Source organism: Aplidium turbinatum, chromosome 10 (assembly GCF_918807975.1).
Source record: "Aplidium turbinatum chromosome 10, kaAplTurb1.1, whole genome shotgun sequence".
In the NCBI taxonomy this organism is placed as follows: Eukaryota; Metazoa; Chordata; class Ascidiacea; order Aplousobranchia; family Polyclinidae; genus Aplidium; species Aplidium turbinatum.
Genome location: NC_137481.1, coordinates 17,185,784 through 17,209,445, shown reverse-complemented (window position 1 = coordinate 17,209,445; position 23,662 = coordinate 17,185,784). Strand labels below are relative to the sequence as shown.

Sequence of the window (23,662 nt, the reverse complement as noted above, 5' to 3'; positions counted from 1 at the left end):
TTTATTTATTTTTTCAGGAGTTGTTCAAATATAATATAACGTCAGTGTTTTTACTCCCTTCTAAAACTCTTGTCACGCACATATTGAACGGTTTTGACACCCCTTCTCGAAATACTTCATATAGTATTTTAACAGTTTTTCACGATACGGTCGTATTTCAGTATCCAGTCGCTTACAACGAATTATCAAATTAACCTTCAAAGGTTTCGACGCAAGTTAGTTACCGATATGTGTCTGGAAAACGCTTTTAAATTACCGTTAGGTGGAGGCAAGCAGCGTAGTTTTTCAGTTTCAAACTTAAACTAATTAAATTTTTGCAACTGTAATTGTTGGCATAGTTATGGGCGTAAGGGCGTTTGATCAATTTTGATTAGGGGCTCAATTTGTCAACCGAAAACCAAGACACGAAAACTCAATGCCTAACTTGTCAATGCAATGTGAAACAAATATATGATATCGTTTATTTTTCGTCATTGACAATGAACGATATGGCCTTTCAACACGTCAGTGAAAGGTGGCTGAAGGTTGAATTGACTTTCAGTACAGCACGTGTCTGAAACTAAGTCGATCACAAAAATAAACGGCGAGAAGTTTAAATAAACAAAAATTTTTCAGGTAGGAAATGTGGATAACTTACTTGAATTTACGGGTTTTCTTAAAATAATGAGATCAACGTGCCGAAGAAGAGGCCAGAAATGGACTAGTTCACACAAACAAACTGACAAAGGTGCTCCTTTTGACGCCTTTTCAGATTTTATCTAGCCTATTTCTCGGTAAAGTTGTTGGTTAAACTATGTAACTCCCGGCCCAGCCTATTTGTTTAGCCTACCACCATTCAGTTATAATTTATGTGTAGCCTGGGCTAGTTTTTTTTGGAAACCACTTTTACGAGCAGAAATATTTTTAGTTTTCGAAGTCAAACGCAGTAACATGAGTTGTCACAATCAAGGCTAATGGCATTTTCATTCCCTAGTCGAAGGTTTATTACCGTACCTGGTAGCAATTGTTCCCTTATTTACGGCTTGTGTTGATTTGTGTCTTCACACACTGATTTAGTAACACAAGCACGAAAAGCAATTGCAACATTACTTTTGGCCAACGTACACTGACATTCAGGCAGCGTAATCGAATCCGCCAATACGTGCGCTTGAAGCAAGACTTGTCTTGAAGAAGATAATGACGATAGAACAATGTGGTACAAGAGTTCTTTCTGATGACCATTGTATGAAATCTTTCATATCAGTCAGCCAATTCTTGGAGTCGTTACGGGCGTTTGGCGGTGTGTGAAGAATTACAGTATCGATGGCATAGTTTTATTGAGTAAAGTTATGATTCCATGAGATTCGAACAATGCTATTTAAAAAAGAATCTCAAGAGGCCAGCAAAGGAAATGTTAATAAACCAATCAAAGACAATTTAGTTGAATCAAGCTCGACCTCAAAGCATTCTATTTTTGCTCTGAGTGGGGGTTTAAGGGTCACTGGCGCTACTGTCTCTGGAATATCAGATGTGACGCCAGAGTTGGACCACAACATCACCACAGCATTACATCGTGATCCTGAAGTGACAGACAATGAAACCGACAGGAAAAAATCAACAGAGAGTGTGAAAAGTTCCGAACCTGAAGGATTTGTAGTGAAACGTTTGACCAAACCAGTGTCCACTTTAAGTCAAGATAAACGACTTGATACTCAGGTAGCTTCACAGAGGCCAAGTTCAAGCGGTGAGCAAGCCGATGTGTATTATTCATCTCTGGTGCATCCGCCTCCCACAGCCCCGAGAAGTAGTCCCATAGTTTCGTTAAATGAAAACCACTTTAGCCACAGAGCAACAGTAGATGCCAATCATCGAAGGTTAGTGTATTTCACATTGATTTTTTATGTGTCTGTCGCCCAGACCTAACTAATTTTTCTTTTCAACAGTTACTACTATTAGACTAACCTTGGTCTATAACACAAAGAATAAAATTTGGTAATTTGTTTGCGCAGAAGGTTTTGGCTTGTATTGTAAGTGTATGGGAAACGTTAAAAAAGTATTAAGAAACCAGAAATATTTAAAGAAGAGGGTACGAAGGCTTTTATTACGTCTGTTCATCGTAAAATGACAATTGGCACCGATAATAATTTAGCAAACCTTGTTATGATAACCTGCATTTACCATCAAGTACGGATATTCACTGAATGCTCATAATTACGTGTTAATTCAAATATACGTAGGCCTATACGGTACTTGCTTTACACCCAGCCTATCGCAAAGGCTTTGTTGAGAAAACAGCTTACTGGTAACCTATCAATTGTCTTTCCAAACAAGTATTCTTTAAATATGTTCGACATTGCATTTGCTAACTCTTCTGTAGCTGATTGTACCCGCTGGACTACAAAACTTTTTGCAATTTCAAAAAGAACCGCATGTTTATCGCGATACCGACTACCGCTCTTCTAGTATCGCGAGAAGAAGCAATCGCTGTAAGCCTTCGTATTCTCTTCTTCAGATATCCCTGTAAGAAACATTTTCCAAATGCAAAAGCGAATCTTGTATCGTAAATATGGCAATCATACTGCGCCATATAAGCTATCAAGAAAAAAAACTAGCATGTTTGTATAAAACTATCTGCGGCAAATCGATCAGTTGCCTAATTTTAAAAGTTAATCTGAAATTATAACTGGCTTTCAGACAATCTTATTCATTCGGTGAGATGGCATCTGCTACCAGAGAACAAAATGATTTATCTTTTCCAAAGTTGCCAAACATAAATCGATCTTCAAACGCGGTACAGAATGCCCAGCTACGCGCAACTACCAGTCCTGGACAGCAGCGATTTCCTGGCTTAACATCCGGTGAATAGTTTACAAATCACATTGGTAATTTTACATGTCGTAAATGTCAGATGACTTGATTCTTGTAGGCTACCACAATGTAGATTTTGAATGTAGCCTACTCGTATGTTGCAAAGATAATTGTACGATTACACAAGAGCTAGGTTGACTAAGGCTACTCTCACTATAGTAAGCTTTGTTCAATCTGCATTTGAAAAGTAAGTAGGCCTAATTCTTGTGCATATTCGAAAAGACTCCATTGAGTGGAAGCTTTGTGTTTGCATTGCAACATTGTCAATCTTTTGATACTACGCAGTTACGCTTACGCACCTCCACAGTAGCGTGCTGAATAGGCTAAGCTTACGACTAAGCCTACTTTTTACTGCAACATTGAAACGTCCAAAAACAACTTCGGTATTAAACTTTATCAAATACACCCATTTGTCTGTGTTTGTAGTATAGGTACGAGGGTTAAACTATTGCTATAGTGGCTGGAGTAAGCTAAAAAGAATTTGTGAAAAGTGGTACAGGTAGCTTAATAGTCTGTAACTAACAGGAACACCCAAGTTTCAAGAAATTAATGAGAACATTTGAAAACTTCTATTAATATGGTTGCAGGTGTGCCATCTCATCTGGCTCCTCGACCAGAATCAGAAATGTCAAATGCTGGCTTACCTCCGTTTTATGTTCGGACAACAATGGAAGAAGTTGAGCGGTTACCGGCCATCCATCCTTCTGTTTGGGTATGTCTTAGCTGCCCGTTTTGTTTTCTTAGTCGTAATTTGTTTTTGTCTTCAAACAATTACGAGGTTATCGATTGTTTAGGTGATTGTATAAAGTTGTGTAATCGTACATGTGTGAAGCTTGTTTGGTCTGAAATGGATAACCAAACGACGACGACATCGTTCATTCAAAGACTTCGTGGCGACAAAGTGTTTTCATTGTCGCAGCCTAGATTAAAATGGCATTTCGTTGTCTAGTCGTTGATATACAGTAAATAGTTATGTACAGTAAATAGTTATTCACAAAAATATTGCAAACTTGTAGCTTGATTCACTTGCGCTACTAACTCAATTGGACCTCGTGGTAATTGCCCTCCAAGAAATAATGTTTGTGATACTCTCACAACCTTTCTCTTGATACTTTTTCTGCGTAAAATATGTTTTCTTCCAAAAATTCACTTTTTTTTGTGTTACGCTACGCTAATGGTTCTCTCCTGGCTGTCAGTATTGAGGCAAATTTACATAATGTGCAACCCAGTCTGTTATATGTAGTGCTGTGTATCTTGCGGAAAAACATGGTAGATGTGTTTGAATTGGTTTCAAGTTTTTCAAATTAACTGTCGACTTAACATTAGTTGGTATTTATATCGTTATTTAGAACTTACATTTTTTAATTCATGAGGTTTTTCAACATTGTACAAAGTACTTGTAGGCTAATAATATTGGAAGTAATAGTTTGTAGATTCTGTAGGTTCCAGCATGACCTACTAGAACACGGCCAAATATGTTGCTATTTGAGGAAATTTCTAAGAGTCTGAATTGTTACAATCATAACTATGACAAACCTGTCATCTTCCCATGTCCAGAAGTAAGTAAAATAAGCAATATTTGCACCTAGACATATGTTTGTCTTGTTTAACCGAAGATTAGGTACATATGTTGAGCACAGTTTACACAATAATAATGTAATATGTAAGACTTTCCAACTGCACCCTGGAGGTAGTATCGTTTGGTGCAATTGCATGTTCCATTCAAAATATCAAATTTTTTTGTCAATTCTATGTTGTAAGCTGTTTATTCAATGTGCCAATTTAAATTTTAGTTTGTATTGTTTTTCGCCAAGTTTAATTTTGCAAGTAAAATATGTCTTTTGGCGAAAGAGCCTGCTATACAAAAAACCCAACGACTGTATTATGAGACTACCTGCAGGATGCAGAACTTTGGAAAGTCTTACATAATTTATATTCTTATTGCATAAATTGTGCTTAACGTACATATCTATTATCTAATCTCCGCCAAAACCAGCCAAAAATATGTCTAAATGCAAGTATTGCTTATTTTACATACTTCTGTAAGTGGAAAAATGACAGGTTTGTCATGACTATGATTGTAACAATTCAGACTCTTAGAAATTTTCCCAAATAGCAACATATTTGGCCGTGTTTTAGTAGGCCGTGGTTCCAGTGTGTTCGCTCTATGGCAAACATGAAACTCTCTTTAGGGTCAATCGCTTTGCGAAAGTTTGAAATTACTAGAAACCTATTATAAATAATAATCGGTTTTCTACTGTTTTGAAAATATTCCTTCCTTTTAATTGTTTTGCGAAAACAAAAGCCTTGTTGTCTATAAATACAATGTCATCTATTGTCTTTGAACGATCAACAATGGAATGCCTCTGAAAGGCCTGTATCAATGCAGAGATAAATAAAACAAAGAATACAATTCTGTTGAAAGCCAGCCATAACCTTGCGTATGTTCCGCCTGCCTTGTTGTGTATAATACCACTTTTTGATTTGGGAGGTAATTTCACCAACGCATAGATTGAAGTGTAAAAGAAAAATCATCTCCTTATACCCTGGCAGTATAGGCTCTTCTTGCATGTTTTGTTGGTATCTTTTTGTACTCAAAGTAGTGCTTCTGATAGGTTGCTGATAAATCATACTATTGTTTATATATATCTTTTTTTATCTGGGTTTGTTGGATGCCGCGCAATACAAAAATTTAAATTTCCAAGCGTTAAATGTTAAATTTTTACCATCGTTATTGTCTGTTCCTATTTAAAACTACGATGCTACCGGTACTCTTGATTTGTGGACAATGAATGTCCACAAATGTTGAATTTGTTTTGTTGATGTGGGCATCAGAAAACTATGAAAAATCTTAGGCAAACAGGAGAAGCCGATAGAAACAAAAATACTATTGCTTTTGAATTTGGTGAGAAAGTTTAAATTCAGGGAAGGGTCACTGTTTCCCTGCTGTGCTGCATTAAATGAAGTCATTTGTGTTATATTGATTGTGTTATACAGGCTTCCAGAGGTGAAAAGAGGGTTGAATATAGAGGCTTTGTTTCCGCTCCTCCCATGTCGGCATCTCCTCCATGTACTGCTGCAGCTCGCAAAAGTCCTTCGAAGATTAATGCGATTCCTTTGAAGCGGCCATCAGCAATTAAAAAGGTTGATGACACGCCGAACGAGTGCTGGCGTTGTGCGCTGCGTCTCGAACATTCCAAATGTGAGACAACGAAATATATAAGGTCAGTTATTTGTCCAGGGACAATCGTAGTCTCAGTCTTACGTGTGAAAAGTTAAGTGTTTGTACGTGTAGTTGCAATCGTAGCCTACATAGTGCAGAATTTTAAAACTTAAGGTATGCTCTTGAAGTATTGGCTTTTTTACCACAAAAAGTCTAAAAACAAAATGAGAATTAACAATAAAAATTCTGGGTATTTCTTGACTTTTCATTGTGCTTGCCAAACAATAGTCCCAACATGTTTATAACTCTTCTCACCAAGATTATTTTTGTGCCCTCAGAATCGGAGGTGGTTTCCGACACAGCTATTGGTTCGTACGACAATTAATCGAGAAGGCAAAGGAAGACGAAGACAAACAGATGGCTTTGCTGAGAAAAGAACACCAAAAAATATTTTCCGAAAAGTTGGCCTGGCGTGTTGGGAAAGACGGGCAAAGTACGATTGATGATTTTCTTTGCGTATGATGATGTTTTCTTCACTTTGCGTCAGAATTTTAACAAAACATAAGTGCAATAAACGTAAAATAAATTCTGGCTACATGATGTCAAGTAGGCTAAAGTATTTAAACCCAAAAGTTACTTAAACTGTCGAACTTGAAGGACGTTACTAACTTTCCTTTTGTAACTATCCACTGAGGTTTTTATGGTACAACTGAGCAAAGTGTCAAAATAATTTAAATGTAAAGTTAATAAAGTAATTTTCCAAAATTTACCCCGATAGCTAAGTAGATTGTTTTCAAACAAAGAAACGGCAAAATCAAGCGATGATAGTTTACCTCCTGGGGCGTGTGGTTGGGAAATGTGGTCCAAGGAGAGTTTTACATTTAGTGACCCTTAGTGAATGGATTAATTTGCACGCAACAACATAACAACAAACGTAAACTGTACTCTGCCAATCTTGGTGACCGTGCGTCAGTGCATAGCGGCATAAAGGCCCCCTATAAGCCTTTATCCGTCAATGGTTTAAAGTCTATATGTGCGTTAAACTGCCAAAAATAAGCTTGAAAAGAAGCTTTCCCGGTCCTACTATAAAGCTTTCAACACTCAATCAATTCTACGTGAGAACCTACACTTGAAACAGGCACGGCACCTTAAAGAGATTGTAGTTCTGAACAATGATATCACGAATATGTATTAAATCTCACAGTTGATGGCATTTTTGCGAGTAAAATATTATGTGATGATATCATGTTTTAAGTATGAAAACTCATGTGGCTATAGAAACCAATGTAGCTTTGAGTAATACATTGGATTGTCGATCTTCTGTAGGACTTTGTAAAGGTCAGATTACTTGTTTTGTTTGTTTGCTTGTTGTCGTCATGTATCTTTGAACACCTTTAAAACAAAAGATTGGTTGTATTAAATGTCCCAGAGTAAACAATAACGCTTTCTTTTTCTATTTTTCTCTTCAAACTACATCACTTGAACAGCATCTGAAGCTTTTTATGTACTGAGATTTCTCATGGCTTGGTGCAATATGACTTGCTTCACATTTGCAGCCTTCATAATTTAACCCTTTTCTATTTTTTGTTTTGTTTCACAGAATATAATTTTAGGATTACAACAAAAAATTTCTGACTATGTCTTATCTTTATAATGCTAAAAAATCGCTCACATTTTGGTGCGCTTTTTCTTAGCTCTCATCCTTTTTCATTTTCAGGAGAACGGCGTATCAAGACTTTTGTTCGCACAAGCAGTGGACGTAAGATTGCTAAATACCAGTACGTGTCAGAGGATGTTTACAATGACATGATGGAATTGAACAAGGCAGGCTCAAGAGCTTCGGAATCAGCAAAACGAAGACTGAAGCAAAAGCTTGCACAATCGATGGGATTGTCGGTAAGAGGATTACCGGTATGCAAAGTTTGGTTAAGTGCATAATTATTTTCAGATTAAGACAGTCTAAACCGCGACAACTTTGCCCCCTTTCGGTTAGAAAAAGTTGCCCTTTTGAAGTTGCAGCATTAACAAGTTCTCTTTGAGATAATGAAACGACGAAAAAACGGCATACATCGCTAGTCAGGGTGCTGCAGTTTGTATCACTGACACAAGGCGGGCGCCGCATCCAGAGTAAAATGTTTCTGGTTGCGGTTGAAGAGTTGCTCTCAGTAAATCATTCTATCCGCTAGATGCTGCTGAAAAAAAGAGTACTTTTAAAAATGCCCTTCTTTTCGACGCAACGGCCTACCAACAGTATAACCAGTAACCACTGTCTAATGATTTTTCTTTTTTTCGTTTACAGAGACATATTTATCAATTGAGCTATTAGGGCATATGGTAGCCTAATAATTGCAGACCGGTTGGAAATAACTTCGTGTCAGCATTAAACGATACGGTACTGTTTTTGGATAAATTTGGACCTTGTAATGGAATAGCCTATCTTCTACAGGAAGAAGATGCTGATCTTTTGGACACGTGGGATGCACAATCTGTTGGTGCTGCTGACATCGCAATGGATGAAGAGGGCAATCCTCTTTTGGATGAAGACGGTGAACCCATTTTCCTTGACGATGTTGACAAAATTGAGGTAATGATTAGTATGTTTAAGTTCCCAGTTTTCTACAATGGTTTTTATTTCCACGTTGAGTTTAATGCAGTTGGTTTTCGTAATGTACTTTTCATAATTGACACCAATAAACTACAAAGTAAACCAGTCTGTAGGAACAATCTCAAAACGTCCAGTAGATGGCATCTATCGGTTCTTCTGTCATATATGTCGAGATTGTTATCTAAATGATCTCTGTGCAATTAGTGCTTCAGTTAGCATGAACTGGCATAAACGTGTCGTAAGTCGTGACATCGCCCTTTAGACTCAAAAATGTATCACTAATGATTGTCCCTGCAAAGAAAGCTTTTTTTTAATAGCTACGTTTATATTTCAGCGAGCGGTGCAACGTAATCGAAGGAAGAAGGGTGGAAGAGATTACGATTGGGAAGAGGAGAGTGAACGAGCTGACAGCGGCTTGGCCTTCAGTGATACTGAAGCACGAGAACGAAGAGGACGGCACCGTCGCGGTGAAGACAGTGATGGTAGGGGTAGCGAAGACAGCGATGGATTACCAGGCGGCAGAAGGCACAGGGGAAAACAAAAAGGCAGCATTGGTGGTGACAGTGATTTTTCTGTTGACGAACTCGGTGGTCGCAAAAAAGGAGGCCGTGTGAAAGGAAGAGCTGGCTCTGTAGGATCTGAGATTGAAAGCGCTTATGGAAGTCACAAAGGAAATAGGCGTAAAAAAGGTGGGAGGAAAGGTGACAGCGGAAGTGAGTATTCTGACGATGACGGGGGGATGGGTAAGAAGAAAGGTGGTCGCCGTGGGAGAAGAAACAAATCTCGAGACGGGAGCGAAGACTCTTTCGACAGCAAAAACCCAAAAAGTAAAGGAAAACGAGGAAAAGGAAAGAAAAAGGGTGGAGATTATGACGACGATGAAAGTGATTACAGCGGTAGTCGACGTCGCGGAAAGGGTCGGCGCAAAGGAAGAAAAGGCTCTGCCGGTGGATCAGACAGCTATGACAGCGACGACGGTGGACGACGTAACAAAAAAGGAAAAGGGAAAAAGAAAGTAGGTCGAAGAACCGACGGAGACAGCGAAAGCGAAGACGATCTGGGAGATGGTAGAAGAAAAAAGAAAAAGGGGAGAAGAGGTCGCACTGACTCTGGCTCTGAAGACTACAGCGATAACGATGACCAAGGAAGGAGACACAAAGGCCGAAGGAACAAAAAGAAAGGCAAAGGCGGTGGTGAAGATGACGACAGCGAAGGATCTTACACGGATGGAGGACGTGGCGGGCGTCGGAGAAGAGGCAAAGGACGTGGTAAACATGGATCCGGTACCGACGATTACAGCGACGATGATGGTGACGATAGAGGAGGCAAAGATCGTCGGCGAAAACATCGAAATCGCAGAAATAGAAGTGGGAGTGATGATGATGATGACTATAGCACAGATGGAGGAAAAAGACGCGGACATGGAAGAAGGGGAAAAGGTGGACGTAGAAGGAGAGACGGCGACGATCACTCCGATCAAAGTGACTACAGCGACGATAGTCGTGATCGTCGACATCGACGCCGAAAAGACAAACATCGGCGACGAAGAGATGGTAGTAGAAGTGGCAGCGATGGAAGTTACTCTGACGATTCCAGAGGATCTCGCCATCGATCGCGTCGACGAAGGCGTCATAGACGTGACAGAGATGGCGGTTCAGGAGAGGATAGCTATAGTTCTGGTAGTGATGGTGAAGATGGTCATCGCAGACGAAGACATCGCAAAGATCGCAAACACGGTCGTCGTAAAGGTCGCCGTGGATCTTCATACAGCGATGATTACAGTGGTTCTGATTCTGAAGACGGTGGAGGAAGAAAAAAACGTCGGGGAAAACGACGTGGCTCACGCGAACGACGTCGACGTCATCGCCGAAGAGATGGCGACGACGACTCAGATGCCAGCGAATATTCTGATTACTCAAGAGACTCACAAATGAGCGATGACAGTCGAGACCGTCGGAGACGGCGCCGAAAGAAGGATAAACATCGCCGGCGTCGGAGAAGACATTCTTCTGATGATTATGACGACGACTACAGCGATGACAGCAGAAGCAGGAGTGAGTTAAAAAAGACTGTTAGCATTTTTCACGAAAAAATGCTACGTGGATTTGTTAAGTTGTACAACATTCTGCGAATGTTGTGCGTTGAGACTAGCCTGACATGTTTGCAACTGATCACTCACCACCTGCTCTGTGCCTTCTTGTGTATTTATTGCAATGTGTAAAACGATCACATCAACTAAAGTCTGAGATTTCACATGCATTTGAAATACACAAAGAAATCGCAGGCTATAGGTGGTGTGACCATTGTACTTCATGTCACGTTATTAACTGTTTCTAACTTGAATTAGTTTGAACGAACTAACTTTCTATGAAGATGATAACGCCTATTTTGCGTGAGTGGCTTTAATTCCTTGAGAACATACTGTAATGTAAATCTCTGTAAAATTACTTCATCTGCCTTTTTAATGTTAAGATTGTTTAACAAACAGTGTAGCCTAGTTTGCTACAACGTTTTGAAATAACCTGCTGTTGTTGGAAATCAAGTTTTTGACTGCAAAGAATTAAGTCGGTCTTTTATGCCAGTGTAAGCAACATGTGCACAACACTGTAAGCAACAACAACAATTTCCTTTATAGGACGCCGTCGTCGCCGTAGGAGAAGTTACTCTTACAGCGATGAAAGCGGAAGCTACGATAGCGGAGCAGATGCCGAGTCTAGACGGGGCAAGAAAAAAAGGCATCGGCGTCGACGTCGGTGAGTCCAATACAATACACATTAATGCACAAGATCATACATGCAAAGTCAAAAATGTGGACCCACCTTATACAATAAATGTCTTAAAAATCTGCAGCTCACTATACACTAGTCATCATTCTTTAACTGGTTTTGTCCTAGAGGTATTATAACGAAATTGTCCGACTACTTCTTGATGTCGGTGTTTGAGATTTACCTTATCTCTACCCTCTACGATAACTAATTGCTCAAGTTGAATAACAGCTATTTTGATCATCCATGGGCTGGTTTTGCCGCGTACTTTGTTCAAAGAATTTTTTCCATTTTTTTTTTTTTGACGAAAGTGTAATTGACTGACCTACATTCGATTCGTTTTAAGCCAGTAAATAAATCAAGGTTTCATGTAAAATTTGTTGTTAACTTTGCTATGCTGTTGTTTTCGTTTTCTTTGTTCACACTCATCAAGTGCAAAAGTGCAGTGACACTATTTCCGCATAACCAAGCATTTTCAGTCCTCAATCATTCGAACTGTTTTCTGTCAAAACAAGTTGATCGAAGCTGTATACAAGTGATGAATTCAATGCGTTTGTCGTGCACGCAGGAGCTACTCAAGGTCGGATTATTCTGACGACAGTAGTCGGTCGCGATCTCATCGTCGAAGACATCGTCGGAGACACAAACACAGAAGCGATTCAGACGACTCTCGTGATGACAGCTATTCCAGCGTATGAACTATGCGTGATGACGAGAATTATATTTTCTGTTGTCTTCATCGTAGTCTTTCTGCATATTTGGAAAGGCTTTGAACCTCTGACACTTTCAGTATAACTTGGAAGACAAACGTGGTTTAGAGTTTGCTGTATTTATTGCAGTAAATCGTTTACATCTCATTAACGCTTATTTAGAAACCTGTGCGTACAATGCAGATATTAACTTCACCCTTTTCGATGAGAAATCAGCAAATCGCTTTCACTTGCGTTACTTTTTTTTGGTCACCAAAAGTGGTACGCTTAACAGACAGTAGAATGAGCAATTTTTTTTGCTTGTTTTCATCCATATGGTTTATTTGTCCCAGTGCAATTGACTTGTATAAATTAATAAAAACAAAAAAAGACAAATTGTTTACACACAATTGAAATCAACAGAGAAGTCGAAGCCGACATCGTCGCCGAGGAAAGAAGAAGGGAAGACGTCGTCACGATTCGGACGATAGTTATTCAGATTCGGGATCATCTCACAGCCGAAGTCGGCATCGTCGTCACAGAAGGAGAAGGCGACATCGTGACTCAGATAGCGATGACTACAGTGACGAGTTAGTCAATGTAACCCAGTACATCTCAATTTTTTGTTCTCTTTTGCCCCTCATCGGATTTTTATTCTTAAATGTACCCCACCAACTATGTTTGGATCCGAAACTGGGCAAACATCAGGCAGCCTGCACCGACTGCAAGTCTATATTTTCTGCTTTGGTAAATTGCCCTGTTGATAAGCAAAAGTTTCCCTGTTGAGAACCCTGATTATTGCGATGTGAAAGAAATGAACCCAATCTGGAATAAAAATAATTGCATCAAATACCAAACGCGTTTCTCCAATTTGGTTGCTTTGCAACTCTTGTATTTCTATCAATTTTGCTTGAGCGTTTCATTCACATGATTCGCCCGATGCTTGCCTACACGCTGGTAGGCCTACACGCTGGTAGTACACAGTTGTTTCCATCTTTCCGCGCGCAGTTTAATTGTTTTAAAATAAACGTCTTTCTACTTGTTTTTTAAGATGTTTCACTAGTATCTAGAGTAGACTATCGCCTTTATGAAATTATTTGTAGAACATAAAATTGTCCCTTTTCGATTTGTCAACAATCGACCACGTGCATTTGATGTTGCAGTTCGCGAGACCGACGTCACAGACGACGACGAAGACACCGGAGACGTCACAGCGACAGCAGCTCTTCCGATTACACTTCAAGTGACGACTCAAGGCCTAGAAGACGGCATAGAGGAAGACATCGAAAATGTTCGTATTTTGTATGATTCGTCTTTGTTTTTATACGTAACTTCAGCCCAATAGCGCGCTATTTAAATTTGAAGGTTATTTTTTTTTTGGTATTCAATTTTTATTTATTTAAACATGTAAACTTTGAATATTTTCTCAACCTTTTCTTGTAGCGTTAGAGCGTTTGGTAACGTTGAATTTACGTAGAGTTATATAATTTTGACGTTTTTCAGATTCGGATTCTGACGATGATTCCGACTCTTCTTACGATCGCGACAGAAGGAAGGGAAGAAGAAAAGACAAAAAACGTAAATAGAGCTACAGATCGAGATCCATGAAGCAATGTGCAATTCATACAAAACCGATAACGCCTTCACTGCTCAATATACTTTACGCTATGCAATTAAAAGTACCATAGATTTTTTAACATTACGAGACTAATTGCTATGCATTTCGTAAAGTATTCGATCAGCCAATTCAAGTATTGTATAAAAAAAAAGTTTAAAAAAACACTGGCTTATGTGAGTCCTGTAAAACTGAACGTGGATTTTTGAACTCAAACAACTGTACTAGTTTGAGATATCCTTTATCTGAAACATAGACAGCTTATGTAAATAATAAACAATGTAAACATTTCATACCATTATAGTTTTTACTTGTAGGACTTTCTATTTTTAACGAGAGTCGCAAACTGACTCCTTTGCTCTGATGCAAACCGCAGCGTCAACAAAATATTTTCGTTCCTCAACAGATCACAGACGCAGAAGATATTCAACAAGCACAGAAGAAAGTTCAGCTGGAGATGAAAAGTCATCAAGAAGAAAGAAGGACAAACACAGAAGGCGTCGTGATCGGTAGGAAGAGGAAGAATTTTTTTGTTCGTGTTACATATTGCAGTTAGGCTACCTGCTGCCGAATTATATTCTTAAGTTATTCTGACTAACATTTTTCTAATTTCGAGCAAATATTGTAGACGTGGAAATAAATGTAGGAAGTTTTTCCTTCAACAGCGCTAGAGTTACTAATTGTCCATTCCTGCATTGCTTTGCAGGTGGACAACAAAGAAAAGTGTATTTCACATGGTTTAGCCTACTTGTTATTTTCAGTTATTATTGTTATTTTCAAAAGATGATGTTGTGCTGCAGTGATGGTGTTACGGCCACTCTGTTATGTCAGCCGTTCCTACCTAATTAAACCGTTTCCGTATTTTATGTTTTGGTTTCAGTTACAATAGCAGCGACATCAATTCTGATGACAGTTACGACAGTCGTGATCGGAGACGACGGGACAAGAAGAAACGGCGTCCTCGACCTCCAAGCTCCGAAAGCTCTTTGAGCTCCGAAGAACCGGAGGAGCGGCTTGCTAAGATGTCTAAGAAAGAGCGACGAGCATACGAGAAGAGACGACAAGAGAAGATCCAAAGAAAAGAAGAGAAGGAGCGACAGTGGGATGAATACAACCGATATGTGGAAAAGAAGGAAAAGAAGAAAGAAAGGTTGATGAAGCTTATCTTCCACAAATCTAATATTTTTTTCTCATTTTTACAAACTATCAACATTGTCTGATATAAAAATCTAAGCCGCTGTAGTTTAAACAGGCAATTTCGAAAATAACCACGTTTCATCGAAACTTTAATTTGTACCCACCATCGAATATTTCAAACTGTCAAATTATCACAATCTTTGTTGCTCGGAAAATAACATAAAATTTTTCAAATAAAATACAGGCGTAAAAATCGCGAAGGGCGAGGCTCGATTTCATCGTCATCAGACGACGACAGCTACTTCGGCGATGGGAAGACCGCTGTCAAGTACGATCGTGGATCGCGCAGAAAGATTCTCGACAAATCCAGAAAAACCGACGACAGGGACATGGGATACGACGATCCGTAAGTTAGTTACCGCTTTGTAGGAACTGAGAACTGAACTCAATTATTTTCGACTTGTTCACCACTAATGGGTGTGGTAAGTTTTATCTATTTATCTATGCAGCAATCGTTTCAGACTCTTTTTTTCTATTACAATCTGTCCATCACAGTGGTTTGGATATTTCAAAGTGCAAAGGAATATTTTTTTGCTCATCGCTTAGTTTTGAGCAAATGATTTTTTTAAATAGTGTACTCAATTGAAAAGTACTTCGAAGTAGTGAATGCCTTGTTAATTATTATTTGCACCTTTACGCTGTTTTAAAACAACGTGGTGTTTTCTTGAAATCATATGTCGCACTGGGTATGTAAGATAAGTGAACTAATTTCAATTTATATTACAAACATATCAAGTATTTCCAGGAACATTATTTCCACTGCATAGTGCAATTTTATTTAATGGCAATACAGAAATGATCCGTGGAAGAAAAAAGAAAGAAGGAGAGACAAAAAGAAGAAGGACAGGACAAAACTGGGAGGCGACGCGTCTTCAAATTCTGATGATATGTCCTCTGAGTTTGACCCTTCAGATCCGCTTCGGGCGAAGAAAAAGAAAGATAAAAGCAAAAAGAAGAAGGGAAAAGGTTGGTGACCGCATTGTTCTTGTGAGATAACTTATTCGACCAAATAAAGTTATGAATAGCTTTTTTATCCATTATCCAATTGAGAAAATTTATCCAATTGAGAAAATTACTTTTTTGTTGTTTTTGTTTGTTGTCCAGAAAATAGCTTAATTTAAGATACTGAGATTTGATGATGCTTGCTAAATAAATGATTGATGCATCCATATATTGAACACACCAAAACGTTTAATCAAGTTATAAACATGTATGCTTGCAATTCAGCCGGAGAAGTTTCTTCTGATGATAGCGATGAGCAATCAATTTATGAAGACGTGTTTGAAGAAGACGGTACGTTATACTATGCTGAATGGATCGTAACTGTGAATTTGCTGCAGTCTATGTTATAAACTTACTACTTTTCTATTTCAATACCATCTAACGTTGTGACAGCAATCAATATAACATTACTGGATGACAATAATTGTGCGGCAATTGACTCTTGCAATGCAACGTTTTTACACTCGCTGGCTTCTCTGCTCACTCTGCTCACAAATCTATTCAATAAGTTACACATATTTAAATACCAGCAGTCACTTTTCGTGGTCTTTGCATACGTTACGACATCAGCCCACTGACATTTTGTTCATTATTTGTTTTCAGCTTGATTAAATGATTGCCATTTCCATGTAGTCCTACAACAGTACCATGCATTTTTCAGCTTTTAAACTTAATTGACTCCACATAATATGTTAAACTGTTGAAGAATGTGTAGTTATAAATTACTTACTTTACGTGTTAAACGAATAGGAACCGTACAAAGAAGAAAAGTCAAAGGGCAAAAGAAAAAGAAAGGCAAAGACAAGAAAATATACGACGACGATGAGTTGGATGCTGAATCTGAATACGATTCAGTTGGAAGTGCTGATCTTGACAAGATGATCGCCAGGCAAATATGTGAGAATTAGTTTAAAAAGCATGACTTTTTGATCTGTTGCTGCAGAAATTCAACTGCTATAGTAAGACATTTTAGCTCATGTTTTTTGCCCAGCAATATGCTTCCTGCATATATGTTTTTTCATTCTGTATTTTACTTGTAATATTGAAAGGTAAATAAACAATCTCTCTCTCATTGGCATATAGTATATTCTCATGTTTACCAATTTAGTTCTTATAAGCACTTCTAGAATAAGTTAAACATCGATAGTCTTCTACAACTTAAGGGAAATATTGCTATACCGTGTATTGCTACTTGGATATAGTATCTAGGTGCGATACGAGCACGTACATTTAAAAAAATCTACTCGTTAAAATTCAATTCCTAAAACCTTTTAATGAAATGAATTCAAATCTTGAATTTGTTCTCTCTATATGTAATGCAAGTCACATGTCATGCAGATGACAAAGATGGTGAGGTGATTCGACTAACTAAAGATGGCCGCCGGATTAAAGATGGGAAGATCAGTAAAGAGGTATTCGATATTGACAAACATCAGCAGAAGAAGAAAAAGAAGAAGAAAGAGAAGCAAATGATGGAAAAGAGTTATGAGGAGGAATATGTGGAGGAATTTGTTGATGAAGACGGAAATGTGGTCAAGGTTGTTAAAAAGGTAAATGTAATAAAAATTATCGATCATTACTTTTCATTTTCTACGCTAAACGTTCCAGGAAGTGTATAAGAGCATAGCCTTGGATTAGTTCAATTTTTATCTTTTGTAAGGACGTTACAAAGAATTTTTTACGAATTGTATCTTTTTTTCGTTTAAGACGTTTTTACACATAAATTTTGTGTGTGTTTGCAATAGTTACTTTCTAGTCTAAGTATATAACTTTGCTGGCTGTTTTAGCGCCTAAAAGAAAAAACTACAGCCCCAGGAAAAAGACCAACAACACCGCTTGTGGGGCCAAGAAGAGTGCAAGTTCTCTTTTTAAGAGGAGGAAAGTCGTTACAGGTGACACAAAAGTTAGGTTTAAATTAATTTTTTTGTGATTCAACTTTTGAAATTAAAAAAACTTACACCTTATAACTGGCATGCAATGACTTGTGTAGAATTCTTTGTAATCTTCCATGTTGTGTGAGTGCGCGTAAGCACCAAATGAATTTTAAAATCTTCTCTTTCGAGACCTTATTGAGAAAAAAAAACTTGTTTTCTGTCATGTAGAGCGCTGCATTAACTCAGGCAACAGTCTGATAATGTCCTTGGCGGCTTCTGATTATTTTGCCGACCTGACAACTTCAATTAATTAGTTGTCATCTGGCTCTTTATCTTAATCATTAATTGATAATGCCCACTCTGCCTGGTTTGCTTGTTTTGTCGTTTTTGTGTGTTTATTGTAGACGATTTTCGTCTGCAATAAACATTAGTAACAAAAACAACAAGAATATTTTCACAATATTTTTATTCCAGTGAAGTTTGGTTATAAGGTGTCCATCCATGTTCGACTTAGTTATAGATAATGCTGTATTACCTTGAAACTCGTTTGCTTCCCTTATTGGTTTTGCAACCAGCATCAATATATTCCGTGTTTTCATCTTCAGTCTCGCTTGGATCAACTGTTAGCGGATTGTTGCTTGAACGACCAAGATCCTCGGATGATTCAACTTGATGATAAAGCTGGGGCGACTGACATTGATGAGCGAGGTATTTTTAGAACCATTCAAACACAGCTTGAAAACACTTTGAAATACATTGTTTTGCTTCAAAGAAAGTTGTTAGTCTTGGTTTGTTTAAAAATATTTCCAAATTTAACATTTTTTGTGAACTCTACACGAAACAATAGGCCAACTGTTGAAACTCGCAAGTGATCAATCGATCACAAAAATATTTCAGAATTGTAAAACATTTAGTTTCATTTCTAAACAAAATTATATTTCGTAATGTTCTATTATTTTTTCTTAACACCAGTTGTTCTATGGTGCGAAATGGTATTTATTTACGGTAGAGCAGCTGCTTTGTTGCGCCTCTTGCATGAAGAAAAACTTTACAACATCCTTTGTTTTCCAACCTGTAAGATAGATGGTGTCTTTAAATTGGATATTTCGAATGATAGGATTTTGAATTGACATAAACTGAAGAAATAGTAAGAAGGTTTTAGAAGTAGAGTTGTTCCCCAAAGCGGCGTCAATCATTGTTTAATAGTCTTTTTGATTCAACAGCTCTTTCAAACGCCTTATACGTTAGGCTTCTGTATGTAAACGGCTTTCCAGAGACGCGCGTGTTTTCCCTGTCCGCACTACTTCTTTATTTCGAGCTCTGAGAGCAAAAAATAAATGTTTCGCCTTCAAGCATTTTGGTATTGAACTGGCATGCGTGTAGTGTCAAACCAAAGTCTGCCGTAGCAGAGGCTAAAACGTTTGCCACACTTGGTCACTGCAATGGAAACGAAGATTTGCTTTTAAAAATTATCATTATTTTCTTATGCAGAAGGATCAATAGACTATTTGACGCACTACCGCCTTGTTAGGCCGAGCAATTTGGAAACGTACGGAAAAGCTTTCTTGGTTGAAGACACCGATGAGAATTTTGTTATCAATATGAACGAAACTCGTGTTGCACTTGAAGGCATTCCCGCTCTGCAAGTAAATACTAAAATTTTGTGATTTCAACCGTTTGTTTTACTTAAATAGTTTGTAGCGGGATCTTGTAAATAAAATCGAGATTAAGCTTGCAATTGCTTTTATACGTTAAATTTTTTATCATTTCTGAACTTCTGCCTGGTGGTTGAAGAGTTAGATTAAGTGGACGGAAAGGCAAGAAAGCCAATCTTCGTGTCCACCTTCAGGCATGCCTTTAATTGTCCTGTCAAATATAAGGCTACGTCAACATGCTCTTGAGCGGTGTCGAACAGGCACTCTTTGGAGTGTCGTTCCGAGGCTTTCACTACAAATTTAAGCGATAGCAAACACTAATAAGGTTCCCTTTTGTCGTTTGTGCTGTAGGTTACCACTAACCTAAAAGAAAAATACAATTAGCCAAACGCCACAAACTTTTAATGGGTTTCTATCAACAAAAAGAAACTTTGGTTTATTTTTTTGTGATTTCTTCTTCTTCCTGTTTTACGTCTCATTTCCTAGAATCAGGGTAGGACGGGGTCTGGCAAGGCATATCCTCAGTCTCCATTCATCACGAGTTATTTATTTATTTAAAAATATTATTGAATGAAAACAATGCTCTTTGTCGTGTTTTTAATTTTGCGTTGTTTCAATTGTTCACTTTCTTTTAGGGTCTCAACGACAAGCAAGTGAACTACATCCTTAAAGTTCTTGGAATTGATGACGCAAGCTTGGTGACTTTCAAAATGTTTGCTGTCATCGCAGCTTTGTGTGAGCGGCTGTTATCCGTCATGGAGTGAGTGACGTCAGCACTAAACGTCAAAACGACGTCAGAAAACAAATTTTGTCATCACCTTTTTTAAATATAATTGTAAAGGTCAAAAAATAAAGAGCCCAAAATGTAAATATTAAAATCTTGTTCAGCAAACGCTTCGAAAAATATACTGTCTTTATCTTCAGTGCTATAAAAATGTATAATAATAAGTACAGTAGGCTATATATAATTGTAAAGATTTTTGTAAAAAGTTTTGTTGTCAATTTTGTGCACTTGTAGGCTGGCTGTAGTAGATTAACTATCATGTAAAATATCACTCACATTCTAAAAACGTTTTTATACCGTAGTTGCAGTCTATTTGCATATTTAAAAAGCATTCCAACATTTATCGTTTTGCACTATTTTCCATAAAAAACTCTGCTTCAGTTGAAGATGCACGGCAAGTGTTACAATAAAAGCTCAATATTTTATGGTCACTTACAATGTATCTTTTCAGAGTCAGTTTGATGTTATTGCGACGTTGCATGTCGTATTTCTAACAGACTTGGTTTATCCCACAGTGACCAGACTCGACAATGGATGGAGATTAATGATCTTGCGGACATGGAGAGGAAGATAGGACTTTATCGGGCGATGTTCTATTGGAACACTTGCTCAGATCGAAGTTCGAATTACATCAAAACAACGTCATTAAGGATAGAATTAATCGCTGGAGGACTGAATAGGGTTCAAGAAGAATACGTCATTCAAAAGATTGAGCCAAATACTTACAGAGAGGTAAAGAACATTATTATTGTTATCGGATTGCAAGGGAGGAAGGGGAGAGTTTGAAGTGAACAAGTTTCCCCTGAAGCGTTTTCATATATTTAAACTAATAAACGAAACATCAGAAAATCCAAGAACCCATTTTCTTCCTCATGTCTAAAAAATGTTTACTATAAGTCAATTCAATGTTCAGAGATTCACAGACTTGATAATTTCTGACAAGAAGTCTACAAAAAGGAAAGAGTAACTAACTTAATGACATTTATTTCGCTCTATTTTACCGCTTTTCGTCAGAACAGCTCCAGAGTTGCAACAACAGCTTTGCCACAATCAGTAAACCACACGATCATCAAACTACGTACCTTTTGAATTTACTGTAGTTTGATTTAACTTGAAATCTATTACTGGTTTGGCAGAAACACTAGAAAAGACATTAATCACTCTCTGGGTTAAGACAATAATGTCAAGCTGTAGGCTGTAAGCCTAAGTTAGTTTAACTGGATCTTGTGCGGTTTCAGGTCTCCTTTATTGATTACATGGCTTTCATTCCTTTGTTTATGACAACGCACGAAAGCATCATTGAAAATCCATTGGACATGTCACGCGATAAATTTAATAACACGAAAGCATTGGAACCACAGCGGGATATGGTAAGAATCAACATCAGAATATGCTGGATAACATGTAACGACTCCATTGTGATGAGGCCAATTTCATTTTTGGATTGCATCAAGTCGGCAGGCTTAGTAAGACGTTATTGTGTTACAGGTTCCACTCGGACGACCCATGACTCAAGCCGGCTCTTCAACTATGCAATCGGTTCCAATTCCATATGAATTTGAAAAAAGACCCGGGTAGGCTAAGTGTGGCCTGGTTAAGCGAGCTTTCATGTAGCAGCAATGCTTGTTTTAAACTGAATGTCATTGTATGTTACTTTGTGGGTTTTATTAAGAGCTTACCTGAAGTAAAAAAAACGCAACTTAATTGATTGTAGTAATCTTTATTACAGACTAAGAAATTAAGAAAGCTTTGTATGAGGCTTAGCACTATTTTTTCCCAGTTTCACACAGTTGTAGAATCTTTTGCTTAGCCTGCATTAGCCTCCATAGATTGCAAATACCTGTTGTGTCGGTCCCTGCTTTAGCCTAAAGACGTAAGCATGTAGCCTAGTTTCAAATTTAACTAGTTTTTATTTACAGTTCATCTTTGAGAAAGCGAATACGGCTAGTTACACCCCGACCTAAAGTTGAAACTCCTGATCCAAATGATGATGACTCCCTGAATGGGAGCAAAGGTTCATATTCTCCTGTTCCCCCCAAGATGAGCAGAATGAATGCTTTGAGAAAAGGAGCAATTATGACAGGAACTCGTTGATGTAAATCAAACTCGACGCTTTGCTTGACTCATTCCGTGAACTTTATTTCATTTAATTATGTACGTTCTTTCACCATACAATAATTTTGTTCTTTTTTTTTCTACTTACCTTGATTGTAGCCTAATATTGAGGACGCACTCCAGTAGGCCATTCCTTGATGTCTTGAAAACACTGCTTTAATTTCTGCTTTTGAAACTAGAATCTTGCACTTATCTGTATCAATTTGCCAAAGCTCATTGGCATTTAACACTTCCAGAATAACGTTTAAAACTGTTATCAACTGCCCAGACTGCAACACGCCTGTTTTTCTGATCACGTAGCACAGTATGCTGCCCAATGTTAGTTAATCATTACTTTTTCATTACCCAGACCGTAAATTTACTTTACTGTGTTGGGCTCAAGTTCTGAAATATGGCCTGTTGTTATGATGTAAAATAGGCTACCAAAGCGTAGGCCTACGTTTTTTTATATTGGTATCTGGCGAAGAAATTTGTTCAATTTTTTGAGCTAAAGATTGTTATGCAACTCAATAAAAACATCTTTTGCTGCCTGAAGTGAATGGTTTAGGCTATAGCCTAGGTAGGCTATCTTTCTGGTTCAGCAGAAATATCACCAAATATCTCTTGATAGGCTAATGCAAAATATCGTTACTCACATATACTTGATGCATGCTTTTTTGAACAATTTGCTGTCAATGTTTTGGAATTCTGCTTTTCAAAATTAATGCGCAAATTATCGTTGACTTGATTTCCCGATTAGTGTAGCCTATTGTGTTCAAAATTTCTCAGAAAACTTTCAATTTAGGTCTATAGCATGTATTTTTGCGCACAAACAAACGGAACACACTTTTCCTAAGTGAACAGAGTAGGCTAACCGTAAACTGTGGTTTCTTTGAACAGTTTTTGAACTACGTAATTTTATCTTTATAAGTTTTCCAATTCTGATTCAATCAAACCAAGTTTTTGATACAATTGGGGCGTAAGATAGATGTTTTAAAATAAGTAGGCTAACTTAAAGAAAAAAAAATTGTGGTGCCATTAATTATAGGCCTAACTTACCGTTTTTGCATTATTTTGTTGGTAAGTTGTTGCGACTGTGCCATATTTTAACCAGCGAATCCATTAAAAAATGCCACATTTTTAAAATTTGGCGCTAAAATGTTTTTAGGTCTCATCTTGGACAGCAGTTTGGCTTTCAGTTTAGTAGGCGAAAAACTTGAGTTTGTCATAGGTGAAAAGCATTGTTGTGCGCAACCAATCTCCTTAGCGTAACATTTTAGGCCAGTACTTCTTCTACGTGGATGAGATTGGTGACAAGATCGTTTTTGTTAAACTAATTCACTCTATGTAAAGTGTAAACCCTTTATCAAGT

General features: G+C 37.8%; 1 protein-coding gene across 2 annotated transcripts; it reads left to right on the top strand.

The window, feature by feature from the left end:
- The first annotated feature begins 1,239 nt into the window (after positions 1–1,239).
- On the top strand, positions 1,240–23,453 carry LOC145777998 (uncharacterized). Of its 2 annotated transcripts, none has more exons than XM_082589379.1 (28): positions 1,240–1,853; positions 2,674–2,837; positions 3,435–3,559; positions 5,845–6,071; positions 6,349–6,503; positions 7,728–7,906; positions 8,457–8,594; positions 8,950–9,097; positions 11,251–11,368; positions 11,949–12,072; positions 12,493–12,659; positions 13,233–13,360; positions 13,573–13,647; positions 14,091–14,193; positions 14,565–14,834; positions 15,066–15,227; positions 15,675–15,847; positions 16,109–16,174; positions 16,634–16,780; positions 17,222–17,433; positions 17,671–17,775; positions 18,363–18,465; positions 19,249–19,403; positions 20,048–20,172; positions 20,712–20,928; positions 21,435–21,566; positions 21,685–21,770; positions 22,116–23,453. In XM_082589379.1, exons 1-28 carry the CDS (start codon positions 1,351–1,353, stop codon positions 22,288–22,290), a joined length of 4,482 nt encoding a protein of 1,493 aa, XP_082445505.1. In that variant the 5' UTR covers positions 1,240–1,350; the 3' UTR covers positions 22,291–23,453. The 2 variants fall into 2 exon arrangements, with proteins under 2 accessions (XP_082445505.1, XP_082445503.1); XM_082589377.1 differs by having other exon boundaries at positions 8,950–10,669.
- The last annotated feature ends 209 nt before the right edge of the window (positions 23,454–23,662 follow it).